The sequence below is a fragment of the Ursus maritimus genome, unplaced genomic scaffold, assembly GCF_017311325.1.
Source record: "Ursus maritimus isolate PB19 unplaced genomic scaffold, ASM1731132v1 scaffold_5, whole genome shotgun sequence".
NCBI classification, from domain to species: domain Eukaryota; kingdom Metazoa; phylum Chordata; class Mammalia; order Carnivora; family Ursidae; genus Ursus; species Ursus maritimus.
In genome coordinates this window covers 60221492-60247053 of record NW_024426663.1, presented here as the reverse complement: position 1 = coordinate 60247053, position 25562 = coordinate 60221492, and the positions used below count along the sequence as shown (strand labels likewise).

General features: G+C 36.7%; 1 protein-coding gene across 3 annotated transcripts in view; it reads left to right on the top strand.

The window, feature by feature from the left end:
• Positions 1–25562, top strand: part of RAD50 (RAD50 double strand break repair protein) — a 106497-nt gene that overhangs the window by 39257 nt on the left and 41678 nt on the right. For 2 of the 3 annotated variants that reach the window (XM_040622471.1, XM_040622470.1), the window contains exons 3-13: positions 2417–2503; positions 4960–5145; positions 5503–5707; positions 15156–15284; positions 15520–15685; positions 17160–17353; positions 18113–18319; positions 19819–20001; positions 20538–20695; positions 23379–23554; positions 24070–24307. In XM_040622471.1, coding sequence (XP_040478405.1) covers positions 2417–2503; positions 4960–5145; positions 5503–5707; positions 15156–15284; positions 15520–15685; positions 17160–17353; positions 18113–18319; positions 19819–20001; positions 20538–20695; positions 23379–23554; positions 24070–24307 — 1929 coding nt within the window. Of the gene's footprint in view, positions 1–2416; positions 2569–4959; positions 5146–5502; positions 5708–15155; positions 15285–15519; positions 15686–17159; positions 17354–18112; positions 18320–19818; positions 20002–20537; positions 20696–23378; positions 23555–24069; positions 24308–25562 lie in introns of all 3 variants that reach the window. The other variant, XM_008691635.2, reaches the window with a different exon arrangement.

The window sequence follows — 25562 nt, the reverse complement described above, 5'->3', positions numbered from 1 at the left end:
TAAGAGAGCACAAGGGAAATTAGAAAATACGTCAAATAAAAATAGAAGAATTTATGGGATGTAGCTAAATAATGCTTAGAAATTTATAGAATCAAGCATTAGAAAAAATATCTAAAAGTAATTACCTGAGAGCTTCTATCTTAAGCTTGAAAAAGACGAGCTATTTAAACTCAAAATAGGCAAAGGGGAGAAATTAAATAACGATAAGAGCAAAAATAAGTGAAATAGAATATAAGGACAACAGAGAAAACCAGTGAAACCAGAAGCTAGTTCTTTAAAAAAAAAAAAAAGTCAATAAAGTTAATAAACCTCTAAGCAACATGATCAAGAAAAAGAAGACAAATTATCAATATTCGGAGTAAAAGAGGCAACATCACTGCATATCCTACAGGCATTGTATAGGTAACAAGACAATATTCTTAGCAACTTTATGCCAATAAATTCAACTTAGATGAAACTGACAAATTCTGTTGAGGACACCAGCCATTAAAGGTCACCCAAGAAAAAATATACCTGTTGAAGAAATTGACAGTTAAAAACCTCATGATGAGAACTTTAGGTCCTGATGATATCCCTGAATTCTACCAGACATTTTAGGAAGAAATAATGTCAGTTCTACACAAACTCTTGCAGAAAAGAGAGGCAGAGGAGGTATGTCCCAACTCATTTTATGAGGCTAACATTACCCTGATACCAAAACTAGAGAAAGACGTTACAGGAGAACTACAGGTTGATACGTCTGATGAACAAAAATGCAAAAATCCGTAGGAAAATGGTAACCAACCAAATTCATTAATATGCCGATAGAGATAATACACCATGAGTAAAATAAGTTGGGTTTATCTCAGGAATGCAAGGATTGTTTAACATTTGAAAACCAATCAGTATAATTTGCCACATTAACAGAATAAAGGAGAAAAATCATATGAGCATCAGTAAATGCAAAAACATTTAAATTCATGAGGTGCCTGGGTGGCTCAGTCCATTGAGCATTTGACTCGGTTTCTGCTCAGGTCATGATGTCACGAGTCATGAGATCTAGCCGCACGGTGGGCTCCCCATTCAGTGGGGAGTCTGCTTGAAGATTCTCTCCCTCTGCTCCTCTGCCCACTTGTGCCTGTGCTTGCTCTCTAAAACATATCTTTAAAAACAAAATAAATTCAATATTCATGGTAAAAACTCAGCACCTTCCTTCATCCCTAGTTAATTCAGTACAAAAGCCAGTTGGTGAAGCTGAGGGAGGAAGGCATCCACAGAAGCTAACTGTAGCCTCCTGGTTGGGAATTGGAGTTCAAGTGAGGAATGTAGGAGTCTATAATGATATTTTTTAAATGAAAATAAATAATGGGGGAAAAACAAAGCCCTTCCTTATAGTAGAATCTTAACAAATAAATGAAGGAAAAACAATGGAACTAGAAAATTACTATTTGTTAGCTATCATAGAGATGGTTCATTCAGGTAAGAAACATTAATAGATACTAAAACTAGTGGAAGAAGGTTTGATGAAGTATGAGATATTAACATGGTCTCGATGTATCTCTCCCCCAAATATATATTAATAGCAAAGTATAAGAAATAACTTTATGGTAGAGAAGTGTGGCAGATACCACCATTATCCCAGAAGGAGGATAAATTGAAATCATGTCCCATTTGACAAGATGCAAAGAAAGGAATACACATCACTTCTGTAATATTCCTGCCAAAGGTGCATAATCTGATTCTGATTCATGAGGAAATACTAGACAAACCCAAATTTTGGGAGATAGTCTGTAAAATAATGTTTTCTAATTTTCAGAGTTATCCATCATTAAAGTCAAGGAAAATCTGAGGAACAGTCCCAGACTGAAAGAAACTAGAGGCATGACAACAATATACAGTGTGTAATGCAATATATAATTCTGACCTAGATCCGTTTGTTGTAAAGGACATATTGGAACAATTGGCAAAACTTGAATCTGGGGACCATGATTCTAAATTTCCTGATTTTTGCGTTTGGCAGTGTCCCTGTTTTGTAGGAAATCTTGATGGGGCATCAAATCAGCAGCTTAATCTCAAGTGGTTCGGGGAGAAAAGTTTTGTATACTGCATTTTTCCTTTTCTGTGGGCATGTGTATGTTTTAAAAAATCTTTTGGAAAACACTTTTGATACTTAAGAAGGTAAAATTTATTTATTTGAAAAATCTACATACCTGATCTCCTAATGATACTGAATAACGGGTAGAAAATAATTTTAGTAAGTCAATTAAAGAGTATTCTTTTCCTCCTATATATTGAATAGCAAGTAAAAATGTCACTCATTTTGGATGTTTTAAGTTTTTCTTTTTTGTTCTCATTTTTGGTAAGATTGCTTGTCTTTTCTTTTAGAACTAATGCTCTGGTACTTAGGTGGCATAATTTTCTCCATTCACCTTCAAAGGTTGCTCAAGAAACAGATGTTAGAGCCCAGATCCGCCTGCAGTTTCGTGATGTCAATGGAGAACTTACAGCTGTACAGAGATCTATGGTGTGTACTCAGAAAAGCAAAAAGACAGAATTTAAAACCCTGGAAGGAGTCATTACTAGAACAAAGTAGGTGTTTATTTTATATTTGAATATCTATTCATTTTCAGTCATTTAGGTTCATAAGAACCTAATGGGTTTTTTCCCATTATTTTAGGGGGACATTAATTTTTTTAAACAGACTTTATTTTTTTAGAGCAGATTTAGGTTCTCAGCAAAACTGAGCAGAAAGTAGAGTTCCCGTGTACTCCCTGCCCCTACACGTGTATATCTTCATCCACTATGAACATTTGTTGTTTGATCTATTTATCACTTAAACAGAATAATCCCATTGAAGGTTTAGTGATAATGCTACATTCCTTTGAGTAATTTATTGCTCAATTGAAGATACACAATCACTCAAATATAGATTGAATGGATGAAAAATGCTAGTGTCATGTGTAGGAGTGGGTGAGATGAGAAGCATACAAATAGGAAAGAGATAATTTGTCCCTGTTACCTTTATTAGAGGCAGGTATCATCTTGTAATGGGTATGGATTTTGGAATTAGCCCGTCCTGGCTTCAAGGTTTTATCCTTGTTGAGCACATTACTTAACTGTCCCCTTACCCCTCCCTTTTACTTGCTTATTTATTTGTTCGACTAATGAAGAAATAATTCCTTTAATTAATAACGTTTAGCACCTACTATGTGCTAGAGGCAGTATATTAGCTACTGGCTCCTCAAGCAGGTTTGTTTCCTTGGAATTTAAACACACTCCGGTCTCTCCCGCACCCCTTGGGTTTCAGTCCATGCCAGTTACTGTCTGTCTCCATCTTCCCCTTTCCAGCCAGTCTTCTCAAGAAGAGTTGTTGATACTATCTCCTTTACTATTCTTCCTCCTCACTCCTCCTCCATCCCCATTCCTCTACTGAAAGGGCTCCAGCTAAGGTCACAGGTACCCTCTGTGTTAATTAGGATAATGCTTTTGCTTTACAAAATAGATCTCATAGCAAGCCTGTGTGGTTTTTTTTCATTTGTAAAATAGGGATTCAGTATTTATTACTATATATATATATATATATATATCTTAGATGTTTTAAGGATTGAGCTAATGCATATAAAATGCTGAACAGGTAGTAAGAGCTTACGTATTAGTTTTCTGTGACTGCAAAACAAACCACAAACTTAGTGGTTTAAAACAGTACACATTTATTATCTTATAGTTCTGTAGTTTATGGGTCTGAATCGGGTCTCACTGGCTTAAAATCAAGATGTTGGCAGGGCTGTGTTCCTTTCTGGAGGCTCTGGGGAAGATCTGTTTCCGTGCCCATTCTGTCTTTTATACCCCACCCACATTCCTTGGCTCATGGCCCTCCTTCATCTTCAAAGGCAGCAGTAGTGGGCAGAGTCTTTCCCACAGTACATCACTCTGACCTCCTCTTCTGCCTCCCTTTCCCCGCCTAAGGACCCTTGTGATTGTGTTAGCCCACCAAAATAATCCAGGGTAATCCCTCTATTTAGGATCCAGATGATAAGCAACCTTAACTCCATCTATAATCATTTTTCTGCTGTGTAACCCAACAGATTCACAAATTCCAGGGATTAGAAGTATCTTTGAAGGGCCATTGTTCTGTGCACTGTAATTCAGTAAATGGTAGCTGTTAATAACTTCATGAAAATCTTCAGTAGACTTCCGTAACATGACACTGTTCTTTCTCTTCTTCACAGCCATATCCTACCCAGCCAGTAAAGGTAGGAGTTCGACAGGCTCCTAGATCCTCTCCTATTTTTGCTCTGTATTCTCTTCCTAGTTAATCTCATCCATATCCATTACTCAAATTACTGTGTATTCAAAGGTGACTCAGAGATTTAGGTCTCCAGACCTTTGTTTCTAGACCCACGTACACAACTGCCTTTCTCATGTTCTTCCAGCTCTTTCGAAGACACCTCAGATTCAACATGTTCAAAACCAACCTCATGAGTCTTTCCCCTTGACTCCTGAAAAACTTCCCACAACCTGATACTCTTGCAGTGCTCCTCATCGCAGTGAATGGCACTCCCGTCCATCCAGTGACACAATAACCTCTATCTTGACACCTCCTTGCCCTCTATACTCATTTCATTACCAGGTCCTGTGGATTTAACTGAAATGTCTGTTCTTCTTCTTCCTCCTCCTCCTCCTCCTTCTTCCTCCTCCTCCTCCTTCTTCCTCCTCCTCCTCCTCCTTCCTCCTCCTCCTCCTCCTCCTCCTCCTCCTCCTCCCTCCTCCTACTCCTTCCTCCTACTCCTTCCTCCTCCTCCTCTCCCTTCTCCTTCCTCCTCCTCCTCCTTCCTCCTCCTCCTCCTTCCTCCTCCTCCTCCTTTTTTTTTTTTAACAAGTACAGCATAAAGGCATGATTAAGCAATTAGAGTAGGTACCAATGGATGGTTTTTTTATTGTTTTTTGTTTTTACGTAAATTCTGTTTTTGTTTTCTCTAGGCATGGTGAGAAGGTCAGTCTCAGCTCTAAGTGTGCAGAAATTGACCGAGAGATGATAAGTTCTCTTGGGGTTTCCAAGTCTGTGCTGAATAATGTCATTTTTTGTCACCAAGAAGAGTCGAATTGGCCTTTAAGTGAAGGAAAGGCTCTGAAGCAAAAATTTGATGAGATTTTTTCAGCAACAAGGTCTGTAACCTTTAGTGAGACTTTGTAATCCTTTCAGTTATTGAGCCATGGTTGCGATTTGGATGCTTCTTTTTTAAAAGAAAAAAATATGTTGAAAGTAAAAAGTCATCAGTTATTACCTGTCATCCAGTAGCAACCACTGGGTGTATTTCCTTTCTGTTTTCATTCTATACATCTTTATTGACCTGGTTGATAATTTATATGTAACTTCTTCATTTACCATTATATCATAAGCATTTTCTAAGTTACTAATAACTCTTTGTAAATATCATCTTAACAACTATGTAATATTCCATTGTTTGAATCTACTGTAATTCCCTTGGACATAAGTTTGATTTTTACTTAATATCTCCAAAGGTACATTAAAGCCTTGGAAACACTTCGGCAGGTACGTCAGACACAAGGTCAGAAAGTAAAAGAATGTCAAACGGAACTAAAATATTTGAAGCAAAATAAGGAAAAAGCTTGTGAGATACGTGACCAGATTACTAATAAGGAAGCCCAGTTAACATCATCAAAGGAAATTGTCAAATCCTATGAGAACGAACTTGATCCATTGAAGGTAATTTGATTTCTTGTATAAGAAGATCACCTTTTATCGTGGTAGCACCCCAAAGCCCTTTATTTTTATATAAATTTGAATGTTGTATATATTTCTTGAAAAAATTATTAGACACTATATAATGTTATGATTAATATCTTAGTTCTGTATTGGATGGTTAGTCTTAGAATTGCCCAAAGAGCTTGGATTTGAGAGTAAACAAATTCATACCATCATACTAAGTTACTGATGTAGATCTTCAGTTGTTGAACAATGACCCGACCTTACACATTTCTGTATTCTTAAGGAGATTTTTTTTTTAATTGACACATCTTTCCAGGGAATTTTTATAATTTGCAGGATGTTCTTGACATTGCACAAAATTTGGAATTGATGCATAACATGTTGATATATTTGCAGATGAGTAGTTTGCTAAATTCTTGTGGTTTATAAGAAAGGCCATAAAGACTATAAATAAAAATGTCTATTTCCTAAACATTTAGTAAGTATTTCCTGTGTGCGAGGGATATACGGGGTATACTGTGCTGGGGCTACAGGTACAAGAAGAACTACAGTGATGTCCTTGCTCTTAAAGTGTTCCTAGTCTAAATAAGTAAGAGTATTCTTGAAAATGGCTATTATCTAGGTTTCAAATAGAAGAATTTTTTACAAAATTATTTGAAAGTTAACTGATTTGGCTCTTAAAACTCATCTCTAAATACTGGTATAGATTTTTTTTAATTGATTGATTGTTTATTTACTTATTTATTTTAAGAAGTTTTTATTTTAATCATTTGGTGGTCATCATGACAAAGGTATTCCTTAATCCTACCATTATCTATTTCACCTATCCTCCCACCCACTTCCCCTCTGGTAACCATCAGTTTGTTTTCAGTAGTTAAGTGTCTGTTTCTTGGGGTGCCTGGGTGGCTCAGTCAGTTAAGCATCTGCCTTCTACTCAGGTCATGATCCCAGGGTCCTGGGATTGAGCCCCGCATCGGGCTCCCTTCTCGGTGGGGAGCCTGCTTCTCCCACTCCCTCTCCCCCTGCTTGTGCTTACTCGCTCGCTCTCTTTGTCAAATAAATAAATAAAATCTTAAAAAAAAGTGTTTCTTAGTTTATGTCTCCTTGTCTCCTTTTTTTTTTTTTTTTGCCTTTGCTTATTTGTTTTGTTTTGTTTCTTAGATTCCACATAAGAGTGAAATCAAATTAGTCTTTCTCTGACTTAATTTCACTTAGCATTGTACTGTCTAGTTCTATCCATGTTGTTGCATATGGCCAGTTTTCATTTTTTATGGCTGAGTAATAGTCCATTGTCTGTATGTATCACGTCTTTATTCATTCATCAGTTGATGGACACTTGGGCTGCTTCCCTATCTTAGCATTGTAAATAATGCTGCTATAAACATAGGGGTGCATGTATCCCTTCAAATTCATGTTCTTGTATTCTCTGGGTAATACCCAGTAGTACAATTGCTGGGTCATAAGATAGTTCTATTTTTAAATTTTTGAGGAACCTCCATACTGTTTTCCAGAGTGACTGCATCAGTTTGCATTCCCACCAGTAGTGCACAAGTGTTACTTTTTCTCCACATCCTCCCCAGCATCCTGTGATTTTATGCATTCCCACAGGTGTGAGATGATATCTCATTGTAGTTTTGATTTGCATTTCCCTGATGATCAGTGATGTTGAGCATCTTTTCATAAATCTGTTGGCCATCTCGATGTTTTCTTTGGAGAAATGTCTGTTCGTGTCTTATGCCCGTTTTTAAATTGGATTATTTGTTTTTTGGGTGTTGAGTTGTATCAGTTCTTTATGTGTTTTGAATACTAACCCTTTATCAGATATATCATTTGTAAATATCTTCTCCCATTCCGTAAGTTACCTTTTAGTTTTGATGGCTCCTTTCATTGTGCAGAAGCTTTTTATTTGATGTATCCCAATAGTTTATTTTTGCTTTTGTTTCCCTTCCCTGAAGGGACCTGTGTAGAAAAAAGTTGCTATGGCCTATGTCAGAGAAATTACTGCCTGTACTCTCTTCTAGGATTTTTATGGTTTAAAGTCTCACATTTAGGTCTTTAATCCATTTTATTTTTGTGTATGGTGTTAAGAAAGTGGTCTAGTTTAATTCTTTCACATGAAGCTGACCAGTTTTCCCAACATTTGTTGAACAGTCTTCTTCCCCTTGGATATTCTTTCCTGCTTTGTCGAAGATTAATTGACCATATTGTGGGTTTATTTCTGGATTTTCTCTTCTGTTCTATTGATCTATGTGTCTATTTTTGTGGCAGTACCATACTGTTTTGATCACTACAGCTTTATAATACAAGTTGAAGTCTTGAATTGCGATGTCTCCAGTTTTGCTTTTCTTTTTCAAGATTGCTGTGGCTATTCGGGGTCTTCCATACAAATTGTGGTTCCATACAAATTTTTGAATTGTTTATTCTAGTTCTGTGAAAAATGCTTTTGGTATTTTGATCGGGAATGCATTAAATCTGTAGATTGCTTTGGGTAGTATAGACATTTCAGCAGTGTGTGTTCCATGGGCATGGAATGTCTTCCCACTTCTTTGTGTCATTTTCATTTTTTTTCATCAGTATTCTATGGTTTTTAGAGTACAGGTCTTTCACCTCTTTCATTAGGTTTACTCCTAGGTGTCTTATTATTTTTGGCGCAATTGTAAATGGGATTGTTTTCTTAATTTCTTTTTCCGCTGCTTGTTATCGGTATATAGAAATACAATTGGTTTTGTCTCCCTCGATTTTACTGAATTTGTTTATCAGTTCTAGCAGTTTTTCGGTGGTCTTTCCAGATATATATATATATATATATGTATATATCTATGTGTGTATATGTGTACTGTATATGTAGTATGTATACTATGTATAGTATACATATAGTACATGTGTATACAATATAGTATACATATATACGTATATATAGTGCATATGCTATAGTGTGTTAACTATAGTATGTATATGTTATACTATATATTTATAATACATAGTATCATGTCATCTGCAAATAGTGAAAGTTTTACTTCTTCTTTACCAATTTGAATGTCTTTTGTCTCTTTTAGTTCTCTGATTGCTGTGGCTAGGACTTGTACTATGTTGAATAAAAGTAGTTTTGTTCCTGACCTTGGGGAACAGTTCTCAGTCTTTCCCCATTGAGGATGGTGTTAGCTGTGCGTTTTTCATAGATGGCCTTTAGTATGTTGAGGTATGTCTCCTCTAAACCTACTTCGTTGAGGGTTTTCATCATGAATGGACATAGTATTTGTCAAATGCTTTTTCTGCGTCTATTGAAATGATCATATGGTTCTTACCCTTTATCTTAGTGATGTGATGCCTTATAGTGATTGATTGATTTGTGAATATTGAACCACCCTTGCAACCCAGAAATAAATACTACTTGATCATGGTGAATGTTTTTTTTTTTTTTAAAGATTTTATTTATTTACTTGAGAGAGAGGGAGAGACAGCATGAGGAGCGGGAAGGAAGCAGAGGGAGACCGAAGGCAGACACTTAACTGATTGAGCCACCCAGGTGCCCTGATTTTTTTTTTTAATTATTATTAACATACAATGTATTTGTTTCAGGGTTACAGGTCTGTGATTCATCAGTCTTACACAATACATAGCGCTCACCACAACACAGACCCTCTCCAATGTCCCTCCCAGCCCCTCCACTCCAGCAACCCTCAGTTGGAACTCTAATAACTTAGTAATAAAAAAAAATAACAATTTGAAAATGTGCAAAGGATCTAAATAGATATTTCTCTAAAAAAAGTATATATGTGTCCAAAAACACATGAAAATAATGTTTGACATCATTATTCATCAGGAACATACAAATCAAAATCACAGTGAGATACCACTTCACACCCACTAGAGTGGCTGTAAATCAAAAAGACATATAATTAGTGTTAATAAGAATAGGGAGAAATTAGAACCCTCATATATGCTGGTAGAAACATAAAATGGTTCCGCATTGGAAAACAGTTCAGAAATTCCTTGAAATGTTAAACATAGAGTTAAACATATGATCCAGCTGAAGGGGGGTAAACAGAAGGGGGAATGAACCATGAGAGACTATGGACTCTGGGAAACAAACTGAGGGCTTCAGAGGGGAGGGGGATGGGGGATTGGGATAGGCTGGTGATGGGTAGTAAGGAGGGCACATATTGCATGGAGCACTGGGTGTTATACGCAAATAATGAATCATGGAACACTACATCAAAAACTAAGGATGTACTGTATGGTGACTAAGATAACATAATAAAAAATTATTATTAAAAAAAACATATGATCCAGCAATTTTACTCCTTAAGAATCTTGCACCTAGGGGCGCCTGGGTGGCACAGCGGTTAAGCGTCTGCCTCCGGCTCAGGGCGTGATCCCGGCATTGTGGGATTGAGCCCCACATCAGGCTCCTCCGCTGTGAGCCTGCTTCTTCCTCTCCCACTCCCCCTGCTTGTGTTCCCTCTCTCACTGGCTGTCTCTCTCTGTCAAATAAATAAATAAAATCTTAAAAAAAAAAAAAAAAAGAATCTTGCACCTAAGAGAAATTTTAAAATACATCTACAAAAAAACTTGTATAGGGACATTCATAGCAGCATTATTCATAATATCCAAAAAATGGAAACAACTCAGTTGCCCGTTAACTGCTAAATAAAATGTGGCTTAACCTTACGTTGGAGTATTATTCAGCCATAAAAAGGAATGAAGTTCTGATCATGCTGCAACAGGCAAGAACCTTGAAAACACATTAAGTGAAAGGAGCCAGTTACAAAAGACCACGTATTATATGATTCCATTTATTTGAAATGTCTGAAACAGGCAAATCTATAGAGACAGAACATAGAGTAATGACTGTGTCAGGTAGGTGGTGGAGAGGAATGAACAGTGACTGCTAATTGGCATAGTTTCCTCTTTGGAAGTTGAAATACACTAAGATTAGGTTATGGTAATGGTTGCATGACTCTATGAATATACACTTTAAACAGATGAATTATATGGTATGTGAAATCTATCTCAGTAAAGCCGTGAAAAAGGGGGGGATGGTCTTGAAGAGAAATCTGTCACAAAACCTTCAAGGGAAGAGGGATGGCTGAACTGGGCCTTAAAGAATGGGGGAAAATCAAACTGACAGAGTAGAAGGCATTATATTATGTTCGTATTTTAATTTTTTCTTTTAAAAGTAATATGTGCTCACAGTGAAAATTGTAGAAAAATATGAGTTGAAAAGTAAGAGATACTCTTCTACCTCCTCATTTCTGACCTTCCAGATACAGCCTGTCAGTTTTTCTTTTTATGTATAAATACAATAAAAATGTATTTACATCCACATTTGTATGTCTGTTTTCACACATACAGGAAGAGTCTGGGTTAAGTAAACCAGGGTAAAATCAGTGAGAGAATTGCAGTCAGATTATAGAGAACCAGTGGGTTTAGAATTTAGTTCAATAGACAAAAGAATGATAAAGTATGATATATTTTAGGACTGTAATCATGATTACTGTGTATAGATGTGTGGTAGTTCCCAAGACACTGGAACACGTTTTATCTTTGAGGGCAGCCTGGTGAGAAAGATGACAGGCACACATTAGGTAGAAAAAGACAAGAGGCATAAGAGCTCTGAGGAATAAAAAAAAGAATTTGTGTCTGAGATGGCCAGAGAGGATTACATTGGAATGAATTGGGGATATGATTTTGTTGACCATAAATGGGTAGGTAGAGATGTAAAGACAGGGAAAAGCAAGCTGTTCTTGAACAGTATCAAGGAAATCCATAGAGTTGAAATGGAACATTTGTAAAGGAAGAATGTCAAGGTATGGCAAAGAGATAACTGCTATTTATTGAGTGATGCAAGGATTCTAACTAAGGCTGTAGCAAATAGTGAGGTATTGTTTCTTTTTTTTTTTTAAGTTTTTATTCAAATTCTAGTTAATTAACATGTATATATTGTGTTTTTATTTGTGTTTAGTTTTGACTAGTTCTGCATGGGGTTAATTTTATTCTCTGTGTCCTCATAGCCTAGCTCAGTGCCTGATTTATAGCAGGTGGTTCAGTAAATATTTATTAAGTGGTTGATTTCAAAGATTTGTTTGGTTTTGTTTTAGTTCTGACATAAAAGGTTAGGTTTCTTCCCTTCATGGAACCAAACAAAGTTTGATTCAGTTCACCTTCCCAGGAGCCATCTAGAAGACCACTTCATTTCAATACTGCATTCGTGCTTTCTCATTTTTATGGATTCCCTCTGTCTTTAGGAATTATGTCATAAACTACTTTATTCTCGTCCCACTACATTCTATCCTGACCTTGGCCCTGTTTTGTCTTCAGTGGAAATTGCTTGAGATACTTGTTTTTTAAATCAGAAAACACCTTCTGGCACACTTATTTCTTCCACCCACAAGTTCATGGTTCTTGTTTACCTGATAACCCAACTTCTTCATTGTCTCATTTCACACTAACACTTCAGCTTTAAATACTCTGCTATATTTTTTGTTGCCTTTCTATTTGTCCTGGCTTCTTTTACTTAGGTAGTGAGCTCCGGGAATAGAACCTGGGTTTTGTGCTACAGGGACTGAACAGATGTCATAACACTATATGTGAAGTACACTGGAGTTAAATTTAAAAAACAGATTTCAGAGAGGGAATATTTAGGATCTGGTGGACTGGCTGGACTTACAGAATGAAGCTGCTAGAGGTTTCACCATAGATTCAAGCCCAGATAAAGTTAACACTGGCAAGAGGCAGTGATAGTAGCCGAGAAGTTTCTGAGTGTAGTACCATAGCTGAGGTGTTAATATCCAGGGCTCTGACGCATAAGAGTGCTTTAAAATGCATTATGTAAGACCCGTAGTAACCCTGTGAGGTTTCATAGGTAAGAAAACTGAGGCTCAGGTGTTCACATTGCAAGTATGGTGTGGAAACCAGGATTTTAGTCCAGACTTCTCAGAATCCCAAGCCCATCCATACTTTTTTTTTTAAGTCAGATTTATTGAAGTGTAATTTACATATAGTAAAATCTACCCATTGTAAAGTATGTAGTCTGATGAGTTTGGGCAAATGCATACAGTAGCATAACCATCACTACAGTTAAGGCATAAAACATCTGCATTACCCCAAAAAGTTCTCTCAAGTTTGTAGTCCGCTCCCTCTACTCCCAGCTCTTGGTAACCACTGATGTGTTACGTCATAGCTTTGCCTTTTCCAGAATGTCATATAATTGAAATCATATATTAGGTAACACTTTGTTTCTGGTTTTTAGCATAATCTTTTTAACTTACCTGTGTTGTTGCATGTATGAGTAGTTAATTTATTTTTACTGTTGAAGGTAAATTGTGTGGATATATTATGGTCTGTTCATTCCCTAGTTGATGGATGTTAGGCTTTTTCCAGCTTCTAGCTATTAGGAATAAAACTGCTATAAACTTTGGTGTACAGGCTTTTTGAGATATCTTTTCAAATCTCTTGGGTAACTTCCTAGTGGTGGGTTGCTAGGTTGTGTGGTAAGTGTATGTTTAACCTTATGAGCGGCCAAACTACTTTTGAAAGTGACTGTACCATTTTGTAGTCCTGCCAACAACACCTAAGAGTGCAATTGCTCTGCATCCTGTCACTACTTAGTATTGTTAGTCTTTTTTATTTTAGCCATTGTAGTAGGTGCATGGTAGTATCTCCAGGTGTTTTTGTTTTTTTTTATTGTAGTTTTAATTTTCATTTTTCTAATGTTTATGGATGGTAAGTGTTTTTTTATGTGTTTGCCATATCTTCTTTGGCTAAGTTTTTATTCAGTTATTCGCTTATTTTGAATGGGATTTTGTCTTATTATTTGGCTGTGAGATTTCTTTTTATTGTGGATGCAAGCCCTTATATAAGTGTTTTGCAAATACTGTATTTTATTAACTGCATTTCCAAGGGCAGCAGTTTTTAATTTTGATGAAATCCAGTTTATCGGGTTTTTTCCTGTACAGTTTGTTTGGTTTCCTGACTAGGAAATCTTTGCCTGACCCCAAATCACACAGATTTTCTTCCATGTTTTCTTCTTGAAGTTTTACAGTTTGCACTTTTACATTTAAATCTATGCTTCATTTCAGGTTAATTTCTTATTGTGGTGCAAGGTAAGGTTGAGGTTTACTTTGTTCCAGCACGCAGAGCCTGCAGTGTTAACCATTACACCACCCTGCCTCCGGTCTCACCTTTCATCATTGAGAATGTGACTTTATGCACATTGAGTCCTCCAAGTCTCCTGCTTAGCAGGTAGTCTCATAAAGGTTAGAGTGAATGTATAGCAGCATCTTGCACAATGTCTTCAATATGGTAGGCATTCGATCAATGATAGCCATGAATTATTATTGGTTAAGTTATTCATTCTTCCATTTAGCTAACACAGTGAACACCAGTTTCATGTGGGGGGGATTCATTAGTGAACAAAGTTCCTGTTTTTATGGTGACTACGTGCTACTTTTTATATATAAATCACAAGAAATGGTACTACTATAATTTTATTAAAGGACATTAAAGTTAAGGGTGTGTTTTCGTGTAGCAGTGAAAGCTTACATTTGGTATCTAAGCACTCTAATAGTGTGGTAGTTTAATAAATTAGGTTCTAAAAATATCTCAGAAGAGGAATTGGTCAGCCTTGGAATTGTGGAGGCAAACATTAGAAGAGAATCCTCGGCATCACTCCTAGGAGAGAACACTCTCAGCCTGGTTACACATATTCCTAGGAGATTAGGCAACCAGCTGTCCCTAGCGGTCGGCCAGTGAAATCATCTGTCACACTTCAAGTTCAGAGTTCTCTGTGCTTTAGCAGACTTTGAATCAAAATACAGTTTTCCGTGTAAATTTTGCCTTCAGCCTCAGGATGCACTCGTGAGGGGCACCTGGATGGGTCAGTTGTTAAGCATCTGCCTTCAGCTCAGGGCGAGATCAATCCCCATATTGGGCTCCTCCCCTGGGAGCCTGCTTCTTCCTCTCCCATTGCCCCTGCTTGTATTCCCTCTCTCGCTGGCTGTCTCTCTCTCTCTCTGTCAAATAAATAAATAAAATCTTTAAAAAAAAAAAAAAAAAGAATGCACTTGTGACTCACAGTAGTTCTGTTTTTAAAAAATAAATTAGCCTGTTAAAGATTAAGTTTTTATAATGTGATACTTTACATAATGTGGCTCTACCCAATGAATGAATAACTTTTGTGGGAGGTGCTGAGGGTAAGACATGGGCTTTGACATCAGACAAGTGGAGTTTAATTATTGCTTTTTTTTTTTTTTAGTAGCTTTAAGGAGTTGTGCAAATTATTTAATGTCTCTGATCCCCTGTTTCTCTCTGCCTGCTATAATTTATAGCATTACATTAGCATTAAATGAGGGAGATCACTTTCACTAAGCACCTAGCCCAGGACATCTTCTTTTCATTCATTTGCAGTATTTTAAACTGTTGTGAAATTTATGTACATTTTCAGAATCGTCTAAAAGAAATTGAACAAAATCTCTCTAAAATAATGAGACTCGACAATGAAATTAAAGCCTTAGATAGCCGGAAGAAGCAAATGGAGAAAGATAATAGTGAACTGGAACAGAAAATGGAAAAGGTTTGTGGTGATAGAATTTTGTTCTTCAAAAGTTTGAGATTATTATAATGAACCTCATCTGAATCCATTTTGCCACTCATATTTCAAAAAAAATACAAATCTTGATGTTTGCGTTATTTCCATGTATATGTTGAAAGGAAGGATATTGAATAAGCTTTGGTTCATATTTTGTACCTCAGAGTGGTAACTTCTGGTATTTATTCATTAAAGCCCTTTATTTTGGTTTTCTACACAGGTTTTTCAAGGGACTGATGAGCAACTAAATGATTTATATCACAATCACCAGAGAACAGTAAGGGAGAAAGAAAGGAGACTGGTAGACTGTCAACGTGAAGTGGAAAAGTTAAATAAAGAATCACGGCTTCTCAATCAGGAAAAATCAGAACTGCTTGTTGAGCAGGGTAGGACAAAATGTTAACTTGGTCTTTTTTCCTAGTATAATAATATGCATTTTCTGCATGAATGATGAATCTCTAGGAAAGTATGCTGAGTGAAAAAGGCCAATCTCAAAAGATAATATAACAGTATGCTTCCATTTATATAACACTTCTGAAATGTCAAAATTTTAGAAGTGGAGGACAGATTAGTGGTTGCCAGGGTTACTGAGTAGGAGGAGGAGCTGGAGGAAGGGTCAGTATGGTTAGGGTTATAGAAGCAACAAGAGCAAAAAAAGTATAACAAGTATAGTTACGGTTAGAAAAACTTACGGTTACAAAAGCTTATTGTGGTATTTGAGCTGTTCATTATGTTCACTGTCATGGTGGAGATATGAGCTAACACAGTTGATTATATTATATAGAACTTAATATACACAAATAGATAAAAGGAACACTGGGGAAATCTGAATAAAACTGATGGATTGTATCAGTGTCAGTATCCTGACTGAAATTATACTATAGTATTGCAAGATATTACTAAAGAAAGCACTGTTTTTCTGTTCACAACAGTTCTGACAGCAGATGTGTGGGCTTTTCCACACCAACCAATTCTCCAGTTCTTGGCAGAGAGAATTCAGTTCTGACACTAATTGTCTGGAGTCAGTGCTTTCCCCGTGGAGTCCCACAAGACTGCCTACCCAGTTCACATTCCAGTTGCAAGTCCCAAGTTGTCTGTCACATACACTTTTGATGGCTGGCTGTAAATCAGGAGTTCCCACAAACCCTCTTCTGAGGTTCAGTAATTTGCTATACTGATTCATAGAACTTAGGTACCTTTTTACCAGTTTATCATAAAGGAGACCACTCAGGAACAGTCAGATGGAAGAGATGCATAGTGCAAGGTATGGGGAAGGGGTCTTCAGCTTCCACGCCCTTTCTGTGTGCCTCACTAACACATAAACCTGTACCTTGATGTGTTGGCCAACCTAGAAGCTCTCTGAATGCTGTTCATCGTTCTTATGGAAGTTCCATTTATATAGGCATGGTTGAATAAATCATTAGCCATTGGTGATTGAACTCAGTCTGCAGCTCTGTAGAGTTGAGGAGGTGGGTACTGAAAGTTCCTCCTCTCTAATCACATAGTTGGTTCCTCCCTCTTAAGAGTCCCATCCTCTTAAGAGTCACCTCATTAGGATAAACTCAAGTATGGCTGAAAAGGACTTAGAATGAATAACAAAAGATGCTCCTTTCTCCTGTATCACTCAGAAATTCTAAGAGTTTTGGGTGCTTTGTGCCAGGAACCAAGGAGAAAGACCAAATATATTATTTCTTACTATGTCACGAAACCACAGTTACCAATGAGGGGAACTGGGCAAAGGTTATGAGAGATTCTGCTATGGGTTTGTTTTTTTTAATAGCTGCATGTGAATGTACAGTTTTTTTAATTTTTTGAAAAAATCACTTGAAAATTGAATTATTACGGTTGTGTTTTTTAAAGGTCGTCTGCAACTACAAGCAGATCGCCATCAAGAACATATCCGAGCTAGAGATTCATTAATTCAGTCTTTGGCAACACAGCTAGAATTGGATGGCTTTGAGCGTGGACCATTCAGTGAAAGACATATTAAAAATTTTCACAAACTTGTGAGAGAGAGGCAAGAAAGGGAAGCAGAAATTGCCAGCCAACTGATGGTAAATACTGCTATATTCTTTTGTTTGTATCCGATTCTCTTGTTATATTGTTTTAATCTTTGAGTGGACCTCATATTGTCAAATTTTTGGATTAGAGTTAGGATAGCATTCTACTTTACAAGATAGAAAAAACCTTTATGGAAGCAACTTTTCTAAAGTTTTTAAGGATAAAAATATGAAGAAAATACACTCTGCATTTAAGGCATATGGCGTGATGGACTGATTTACATATATTGTGAAATGATTACCACACAGGTTCTGCTAATACCCATTTCCTCGTGTAGGTACAATAAAGGAAAAGAAAATATATTTACCTTGTGATGAGTTCTATTCGGGTGTACTTCCTTATATATCATATAGCAGTGTTAGCAGTAGTCATCATGGTGTATGTTATATCTGTAGTACTTATCTTATAATTGGAAATTCGAACATTTTGACCACCTTCCTTCAGTTCTCCCTCCTCCCACCGTCCACCTCTGGTGACCACAAGTCTGATCTCTTTTTCTGTGAGTTTGTCTGTTTGTTGGGTTTGTTTTGTTTTTAGATTCTACATATAAGTGAGATCATACAGTATTCGTCTTCCAAAATTTCTTTTTAAAGGTAATCATAAAAAGTTTGCTCATAGTTAATAATGATTATCTCTGGGTGATGATCATTGCATTTTTTTGTACTTTCCTTTATTTTCCTTAGTGTGCATTGAAGAAACTTTATTAAATTGTTCAGTGAAAAAAAATTAATGCTCATTCTTCTCATATGTAGAATGACTTTGCAGAAAAAGAGACTCTGAAACAAAAACAGATAGATGAGATAAGAGATAAGAAAATTGGACTGGGAAGAATAATTGAGCTAAAATCAGAAATCCAAAGTAAGAAGCAGAATGAGCTGAGAAATGTGAAGTATGAATTACAGCAGTTGGAAGGATCTTCAGACCGGATTCTTGAACTGGACCAGGAGCTCTCAAAAGCTGTAAGATATTATTTGAGTAATCTAATAATTTTAAGGTGTAAGACGTTTAGAATCTTACATTCTAAACTATAATACCTCTTGCTAATCCTAGTATTATGGCATTTCAATAAAAACGTCAACCTTGTCTATGAATCTCATACAAAACGAAAACATCTGAATATTATAATCATATCAATTCTGATTCTGGAACTGGGTGGATTGAAAATTAGAATCACCGGGGCGCCTGGGTGGCGCAGCGGTTAAGCGTCTGCCTTCGGCTCAGGGCGTGATCCCGGCGTTATGGGATCGAGCCCCACATCAGGCTCCTCCCCTGGGAGCCTGCTTCTTCCTCTCCCACTGCCCCTACTTGTGCTCCCTCTCTCGCTGGCTGTCTCTATCTCTGTCAAATAAATAAATAAAATCTTTAAAAAAAAAAAAAAAAAAGAAAAGAAAGTTAGAATCACCTAGGAAGCTTTTGAAAAAGACTTATGCTTGGGGGCATCTGGGTGGCTCAGTCAGTTAAGCGTCTGCCTTCAGCTCAGGTCATGATCCCGGAGTACTGGGATCAAGCCCCGTGTCAGGCTCCCTACTCAGAGGGGAGTCTGCTTCTCCCTATACCCTCACTTCACTCATTCATGTTTTCCCCTCTCTCTTTCTTTCTCAAAAAAAAAAAAAAAAAAAAAAAATTAGACCTTACCTCAGACCTTCCTAATCAAAATCTCTGGAGTGGGGAATAGAAATGTGTGTTCCAAACAAAACCAGGTGATTGTTATGAGTACCTTGGTTAAGAACCACTTACCTAGGTTAAAAAAAACAAGTATTTTCACTCTAGGTTCCACACATTGTAGATTTTATATGATTCTTGCCATGTTATCATTTTTTGTGTGGTAGAAATTTTCTTAGACCATCTGTTTTCACGAATTTCCAAATACTCTTCCTTGTTTCTAATCTGTCCCCTTTCTTCACATCTCTGCCACCAAAGTAGGCATCCTAAAGCTTGGCAGATCTCCCTGTCAGAACCTATCTTGATAATTTAAGTAAACATTTCAGTTTGCTGTGTAATTTATCATCTAGCATACATTTTTGTCAGTTTAGCCGTTTGTTACAATATTGCCTTGTGATGGGAAAGCAGTGGTCAGAGACCACATAACACTATTTTATGGTTTCTACATGCCAGGCAGTGTAGTGAGTTTACATGGGTACTTGATAAATACTGAAATAACAAGAGTCACTAAACTGTATACTTAGGTATATTTTTCTCACTTTCACACTATATTCTCAGTTTTCCCTCCTGTTTGACCTTCCCAGATTTGTTTACTAGTTCTCTACCATTATAACCTGGTAAGGTAACTTTATAAGATTATCCTTAAAAATCTTTCTTCTTACACCTTTTTTTTCCTTGGATAAAAAAAAACAGTAATATTTTGATCATTCTGAGGAATAGTTGATTTCTAATACATTTTGTTATTATTTTAACACAAAACATATAAACTTGTGTGTTTGTTTGAATTATTAATAAGGAACGTGAGCTGAGCAAGGCTGAGAAGAACAGCAATGTAGAAGCTCTAAAAGCAGAAGTAATAAGCCTTCAAAATGAGAAGGCAGACCTAGACAGGACCCTGCGTAAATTGGACCAGGAGATGGAACAGTTAAACCATCATACAACAACACGCACCCAGATGGAGATGCTGACCAAAGACAAAGTATGACCTTTCTTTTTGTTCTAATTATACTTTCTGGGATTTAAAATAATTTATGTTCGTAGTAGATGCACTACAAAGTATTTAGGTGGTATTGGCATTATATTTTAGGAGTTAAATGAGCTTAACGCTGTATAAAACAAGACTTTGGGGCTTAAAAACTATTTTCTAATTACAAAAAATAACAATACAGAAGTATATATACATACGCCCATTGCTGTTAATTTTTATCATGTATCATACAGAAGTTTTAATTTTTATATTGTCAGTCTTGTTACTTTTTTCTCTTATGGCACAGAAAGGCAATTCCCACTGTGACACTTTAAGAAATTTTGCATTTTCTTCTTTCATTTTCATTGTTTTATCTTTTAAACCTAGAATTTTAGTCTAGAATTCATATTTGTTCTGAGCCACCTAGCTGGCTCAGTCCATAAAGCAGGTGACTCTTGATTTCAGAGTTGTGAATTAGAATTTTTTTTTTTGTTCTTGATACAATGTAGAGATCTTGGACTTTATTTTAAAAATTTTTTTTTCTATAGGCCGACAAAGATGAACAAATCAGAAAAATAAAATCTAGACACAGTGATGAATTAACTTCATTGTTAGGATATTTTCCCAACAAAAAACAGCTCGAAGACTGGCTTCATAGTAAATCAAAAGAAATTAATCAGACCAGGGACAGACTTGCCAAATTGAAGTAAGTTGTAACATTTGGAGATGTACTACAGATTTCTTATTTCATGCTTTTATTTTTCATTGTTTGAATTGTTTTATTATTTATTGTTATAAAATGGTATGTCTTATGTTAATTGACTTTGATTCTGCTGTATTTTATCAGTCAAGTAAAATGATGGCATTGGTATGGGCCTTTTGTTCCTTGAGAGTTTGCAGAACTTAGAGGATTAAAATTCTCCTTTATAAAAAGTGACACCTTGACACTATAAAACTTGTAAAAGAAAATTTAGGGGGAAGGCTTCATTATATTGAAATTGACAAATATTTTCTTAGTTATGACACCCAAAGCACAGGCAGCAAAAGGAAAAAAAGGTAAATGGGATCCCATCAGACTTAAGGGAAACTATTAACCAGGAAAAGGCAACCGACAGAATGGGTTCAAACCATTTATCTAATAAGTGATTATTATCTAGAATATGTAAACAGTTCCTGTAACTAACAACACAAAAACAAATAATTGGACTTAAAAATGGGCAAAGAACTTGAACAGTCATTTCTCCAGAGACCATATACAAATCTCCAGTGAGCATATGAAAAAGTGCTCAAATCATCAGGGAAATGCAGATGAAAACCACAATGATATATCACTTCACACCAGTTTAGGATAGCTACTACTAGAAAATCCAGAAAATAACAAGTATTGGTGAGGATGTTGAGAAATTGGAACCTTTTTGTTCATTGTTAGTGGGAATATGAAATGGCACAGCTGAGAGAGAAAATGGAGGGTCTTCAAAAAAATTAAAACTAGAATTATCCAGCAATTCCATTTCTGAGTGTATATTCAAAAGCATTGAAAGCATGATCTTGAAGAGATTTTTGCAAATCCGTGTTCATTACAGCATTATTCTCAGTAGCCAGATGAATGGATAAAGATTCAGTGTGTGTATAATGATATTACTCATCTTTTAAAAAGAAGGAAATCCTGGGGGTGCCTGGCTGGCTCAGTTGGTTGAGCATATGACTCTTGCTCTCCAGGCTGTGAGTTCAAGCCCCACATTAAGTGTAAAGTTCACCCAAGGCAGGGGTGGAAATCCTATCATGCTACAACTTGGATGAACCTTGAGGATATTATTGCTAAGTGAAATAAGCTAGTTACAAAAGGGCAAATACTGCGTGATTCCACTTACATGAGATACCCAAAGTAGTCAAGCTCTTGAAAACAGAAAGTAGAATGATGGTTGCCAGGAAGCGGGGGAGGGGGGGAAGGGGAATCATTGTTCAATGGTTTCAGAGTTTCAGTTTTACAAGATGTAAAAGTTTTAGAGCTGTGTAGCATGACAATGTGTATATAGTTAACACTGCTGCACTGTACACTTAAAAAATGGTTAAGATGGTAAATTTTATATAATGTGTGTTTTTTACCACAATAAAGAAGTGATCACTTTTTTCTAATGTCACTTTGAATGGTGGTTGCATAAGAGAGTCAAAAATTCTGTACAGATATTTGAGGAAGATAGTGGATTTGGCTTTAGCCATGTTGAATTTGTTTCTTATGGAAACGTGTCTTAGGGAATAGAATATTGGAGTTTGAAGTTCAAGAGATTGGAAGTTGTTGCTTTGTCAGTAATAATTGGAGTCATTAGTATAGGCTGTATCACCTTAAAGGGGTTATGCGAAGAGGAGAGAAAAGGTCAGAGTGAGATGCCTGGGAAACAGCAGTGTTTACTGTTAGTAAGCCAAGGAAGAGGAGCAAGTGAAGGAAACTAGAATTCAGGGGGCTGGGGTGAGAGTCAGACAGGAGTAGTTCGTGACACCTTGAGTAAATAGACCTTCAAGGAAGGGATCAGCAGGGTTGGGTGCTAAGATAGTGATGTTGATGAGCATGGCTCAGTGGCTAGGGTGGTCAAAGCATCATCTATATTAGTTATTTCTTTTTGCCTTATTTTTACTGTGAATCAAAATGGGAAGTATCAAGATGTAGCACAAATGTTCTCATAAACATTTATCTGAAACAAGTTTCTCAAAACATTATGTGTCCTAAGTATGCTCAGTCTACTCCAATGTATTTTATTATTTAATTTTTAAGATGAGGAATATGATCCATTATATTGATTACATGACTTGCCCAATGCATCATAACCTGCAAACCCTAATCTAGGTTGGTATGAAGGTTGGCTAGGATGATATTTAAGAGTTGGGGTGGAGATGAATTGTGTTAGTGAGCAAAGTCTTTGATGAATGAGAGGGAATGGATGATGACATAAGTAGATGACATCAACAAGGAAGGGATAAACGAGAAGTTCTTACAGGAGTGAAGAGAAGTGGTACTGTGAAAGGGTCCAAAGGGAATCAGGAGAATGTTCTCCTTTTCTTTTCTCTTCTCTCTCTCTCTCCAGTATGTCCAGCAAGTATATTCTTGCTGAGGTTCCTAACCTGAGTTCTAAGACCATGAACCCCCAGAAATCACACAGTTTTGCCTATACACATTTGTCTGGGAACAGGCCCATGACCAGGTTTCGAAAGTGATCAGTGTCCAGGGTGGAGTTCAGGCGGAGGTGGACTGTTGCCTTGACTTCTAAAGTATTTAGTCACAGCAAACCTTTGTTATATTTATTGGCAGAATTTGTTTTGTATCTGCCTACTCAAACTTTTCAAACTCATTTCTCATGTTGTAAAATTGTAATCCATGTTTGTTCTTATTTTAGCAAAGAACTAGCTTCAGCTGAGCAAAATAAAAATCATATAAATAATGAACTAAAAAGGAAAGAAGAGCAGTTGTCCAGTTATGAAGACAAGCTGTTTGATGTTTGTGGTAGCCAGGATTTTGAAAATGACTTCGACAGGCTTAAAGAAGAAATTGAAAAATCCTCAAAACAGCGAGGTAAGTTACTTTCTTTATATTATCAAGGTGCTTTGACACTTGAATTTTCACTCACCAGCAGCTATTAAGGATGGGAGATTTAAAAACTTGGCTCTGGAGCCAAAGGGCTTAAGTTTTAGTCCCAATTCTACAACTTAATGGCTTTGTGACTTTGGGCAAATTATCAAATGATTCCTTTACTTCAGGTTGATCTGAGGAAATAATTACCTACCGTTTAGGGTGTTAAAGAAGAATAAATGAGATTATAGGTATAAAACTCTTAGAACAATTTCTGGTACGCAATATGGTCCAAAATTTTGTTATACTTTTTGTGTGTTACCCAAAAGTGATTTATACAAATCTGAATGTATTGTGCCCTTTCAAAGAATATGTAAATATCAGAGGATTTTTATTTCTTTCATAATATGTTTATAAATGAAGAATAATCCTATATATATGGAAAAGGATAGAACCATAATGACAAAACTATATTTTATACTCTTCTCACTGGTAATATATTTATTTTCTTAAAATAGCCATGCTGGCTGGAGCCACAGCAGTTTACTCCCAATTCATTACTCAGCTAACAGATGAAAACCAGTCATGTTGCCCTGTCTGTCAGAGGGTTTTTCAGACAGAAGCTGAATTACAGGAAGTCATCAGTGATTTGCAGTCTAAGCTGCGGCTTGCTCCAGATAAACTGAAATCAACAGAATCAGAACTAAAGAAAAAAGAAAAGCGGCGTGACGAAATGCTGGGACTTGTCCCTGTGAGGTGAGAATAGGGATTTACCATTACTGTACATGAACAGCAACAATATAAAAGGTGCTCATCCAGTCCCTGGCATACGGTACATGTCCAGTAATGGGTTGAATGAATAAAAGTTCAAGTCAAGATTCGGAGCCAGTGTGCGCATCTCGGGTTATTTATAAGAAAAAGCAATTATTGGGGTGCCTGGGTGGCTCAGTCAGATAGGTGTCTGCCTTTGGCTCAGGTCCTGATCTCAGGGTCCTGGGATCGAATCCTGTGTCGGGCTCCCTGCTCAGCGGGGAATCTGCTTCTCCTTCTTCTGCCGCTTTCCCCTGCTCGTTTTCATGCTCTCTCTCTCAAATAAAAATATTTTTAGGGGCGCCTGGGTGGCACAGCGGTTAAGCATCTGCCTTCAGCTCAGGGTGTGATCCCGGCGTTACGGGATCGAGCCCCACATCAGGCTCCTCTGCTAGGAGCCTGCTTCTTCTTTTCCCTCTCCCCCTACTTGTGTTCCCTCTCTTGCTGGCTGTCTCTCTCTCTGTCGAATAAATAAATTAAAAAATCTTTTAAAAAAATTTTTTTTAATTATTTAAAAGTGAACAAACTTCTTAAACTAGTCACAAGGCAGTTATCTTTACAATTTTCTGTTTGTGTGTGGCGTGCACCCACATGTGTGTATTAATTTAATTCCTTAGACTTGGTTTGAGGGCAGAAATTCTGATAGATAAAATTTCTAAATTCAGCAAAAGAAAGTACTGTGGGGTGCCCGGGTGGCTCAGTCAGTTGAGCATCTGCTTTCGGCTCAGGTCATGATCCCAGGGTCTTAGGATTGAGCTCCACATCAGGCTTCCTGCTTGGTGGGGAGCCTGTTTCTCTCTCTCCCTCTGCCTGCCACTCCCCCGTTTGTGCTGTCTTTCTCTGTGTCAAATAAATTTTTAAAAATCTTAAAAAAAAAAAAAAAGGCACTGAAAACTTCCCCCAACAGACAAATTTTAAAATATATTTTTATGTCTTTTCTGCTTTCAAAAAGAATGAATCATCATGATTTCTGTTATTTTTTCCTCACTTATTCAAGAAATTCAAATGATGGCCTGTTTATAAATAAAATCAAGTCAGAAAGTATGTGATGATGCCTTGCGGTCTCCCACAACCTAGAGTGTAAAGCTGGTCCCAAAGACTGGTGTGACATAATCTTCAAAGAGCTGATGGTCTAAGTAAGGACACAAGCTCTCAGAATTGAATATTTAGAAAGCTAGGCTTAATAAAATTCTTTTTTTTT